This window comes from Chenopodium quinoa, unplaced genomic scaffold (assembly GCF_001683475.1).
Source record: "Chenopodium quinoa cultivar QQ74 unplaced genomic scaffold, ASM168347v1, whole genome shotgun sequence".
NCBI classification, from domain to species: domain Eukaryota; kingdom Viridiplantae; phylum Streptophyta; class Magnoliopsida; order Caryophyllales; family Amaranthaceae; genus Chenopodium; species Chenopodium quinoa.
The window spans coordinates 52,341-53,456 of record NW_018743909.1 but is presented as its reverse complement, the minus strand read 5'-3'; the positions used below and the strand labels follow the sequence as shown (position 1 = coordinate 53,456).

The window sequence follows — 1,116 nt, the reverse complement described above, 5'->3', positions numbered from 1 at the left end:
ACCCGAGTGCACCATGTATCGGTATATATATATATATAAATAAATAAAACAGAAACAAAGTTGTTATATATTGTAAAGAAAATAATATATATTGAAAAAAATAAAAATTAGAATGACTAATTTTCAAATATTTACAACGAATTCCTAAAAATGAGAAAAATAAATTTTAGCATTTAAAAATAATTTAAAAATCATTAAATCACAACAGTACAATTTTAAAATTTTTGGTAGTAGAATTTTCAAATGTTGAGGTCTGAAGAAATGTGAGGTGGTTTACATAGCTTTTTTTTTTTTTTTTTTTTTTTTTATATATATATTTAAGTTCCAGAGCTCTTGTTTACATCATATTTCAAACTCCAAAAATAAAGAACGAACAAACCCTAAAAAGATGGCTAATTTTTATCTCCAACTTTACACCACAATCCTCCTTATGTTCTCTATTTCCATGGTTTCTTCAGCCACAACCGCCAACAACGTAGACTCCCTTGTCCTAGATATCGAAGGGAACCCACTCGAAGTAGGTTCATTTTACTACGTCCGTACTCCCCAGTCAACATTTAGATGGGGAGGTGGCATAGTCGCGGCATCCAAACCAAACCAACCCGAATGCCCTCAATACGTAGCCCAATTAGGCGAAGGCTGGTACCGCGAATCCCCAATAAAGTTCCTCCCATCAGACCCATCACATAAACATGTCCACATTTCCTCAGACGTCAACGTAGTCTTCAACAACTCATTTAGTGCCTGCTCGCAAGGGGCATGGCAACTTACCCCCGATGCCAACTCCGGTGATCTCTTCTTGTCTACCGGAGGTGGTATTGGAAACCCGAGCCCTCAGACCGCCGCCAATTGGTTCAAGATAGAGAAAAGAAGAGGTGATCCGGGGTTTTACCAACTCGAGTACTGTCCATCAAGTAATACGATCGATGCGTTTGCAACCAAGAAAGATATAGTATGCGGGGCTATCGATGGTAGTATTGATAATCTCACAGATGACCACCGTATGATTTGGTTAAGTCTATTTCCAATAAGGCCAGATGATTATTTCAGTACTGGCCTAATGTTTTTTTTCATTAAAGCTTAATTGCCGCGGCGTCTTCCTCGCTCCAAAGTGCA

At 37.8% G+C, this 1,116-nt stretch overlaps 1 protein-coding gene across 1 annotated transcript; it reads left to right on the top strand.

The window, feature by feature from the left end:
- The first annotated feature begins 318 nt into the window (after positions 1-318).
- Positions 319-1,116, top strand: LOC110687020 (miraculin-like). The gene has a single exon (XM_021863653.1). The coding sequence runs from the start codon at positions 389-391 to the stop codon at positions 1,082-1,084; it is 696 nt and encodes a 231-aa protein (XP_021719345.1). The 5' UTR covers positions 319-388; the 3' UTR covers positions 1,085-1,116.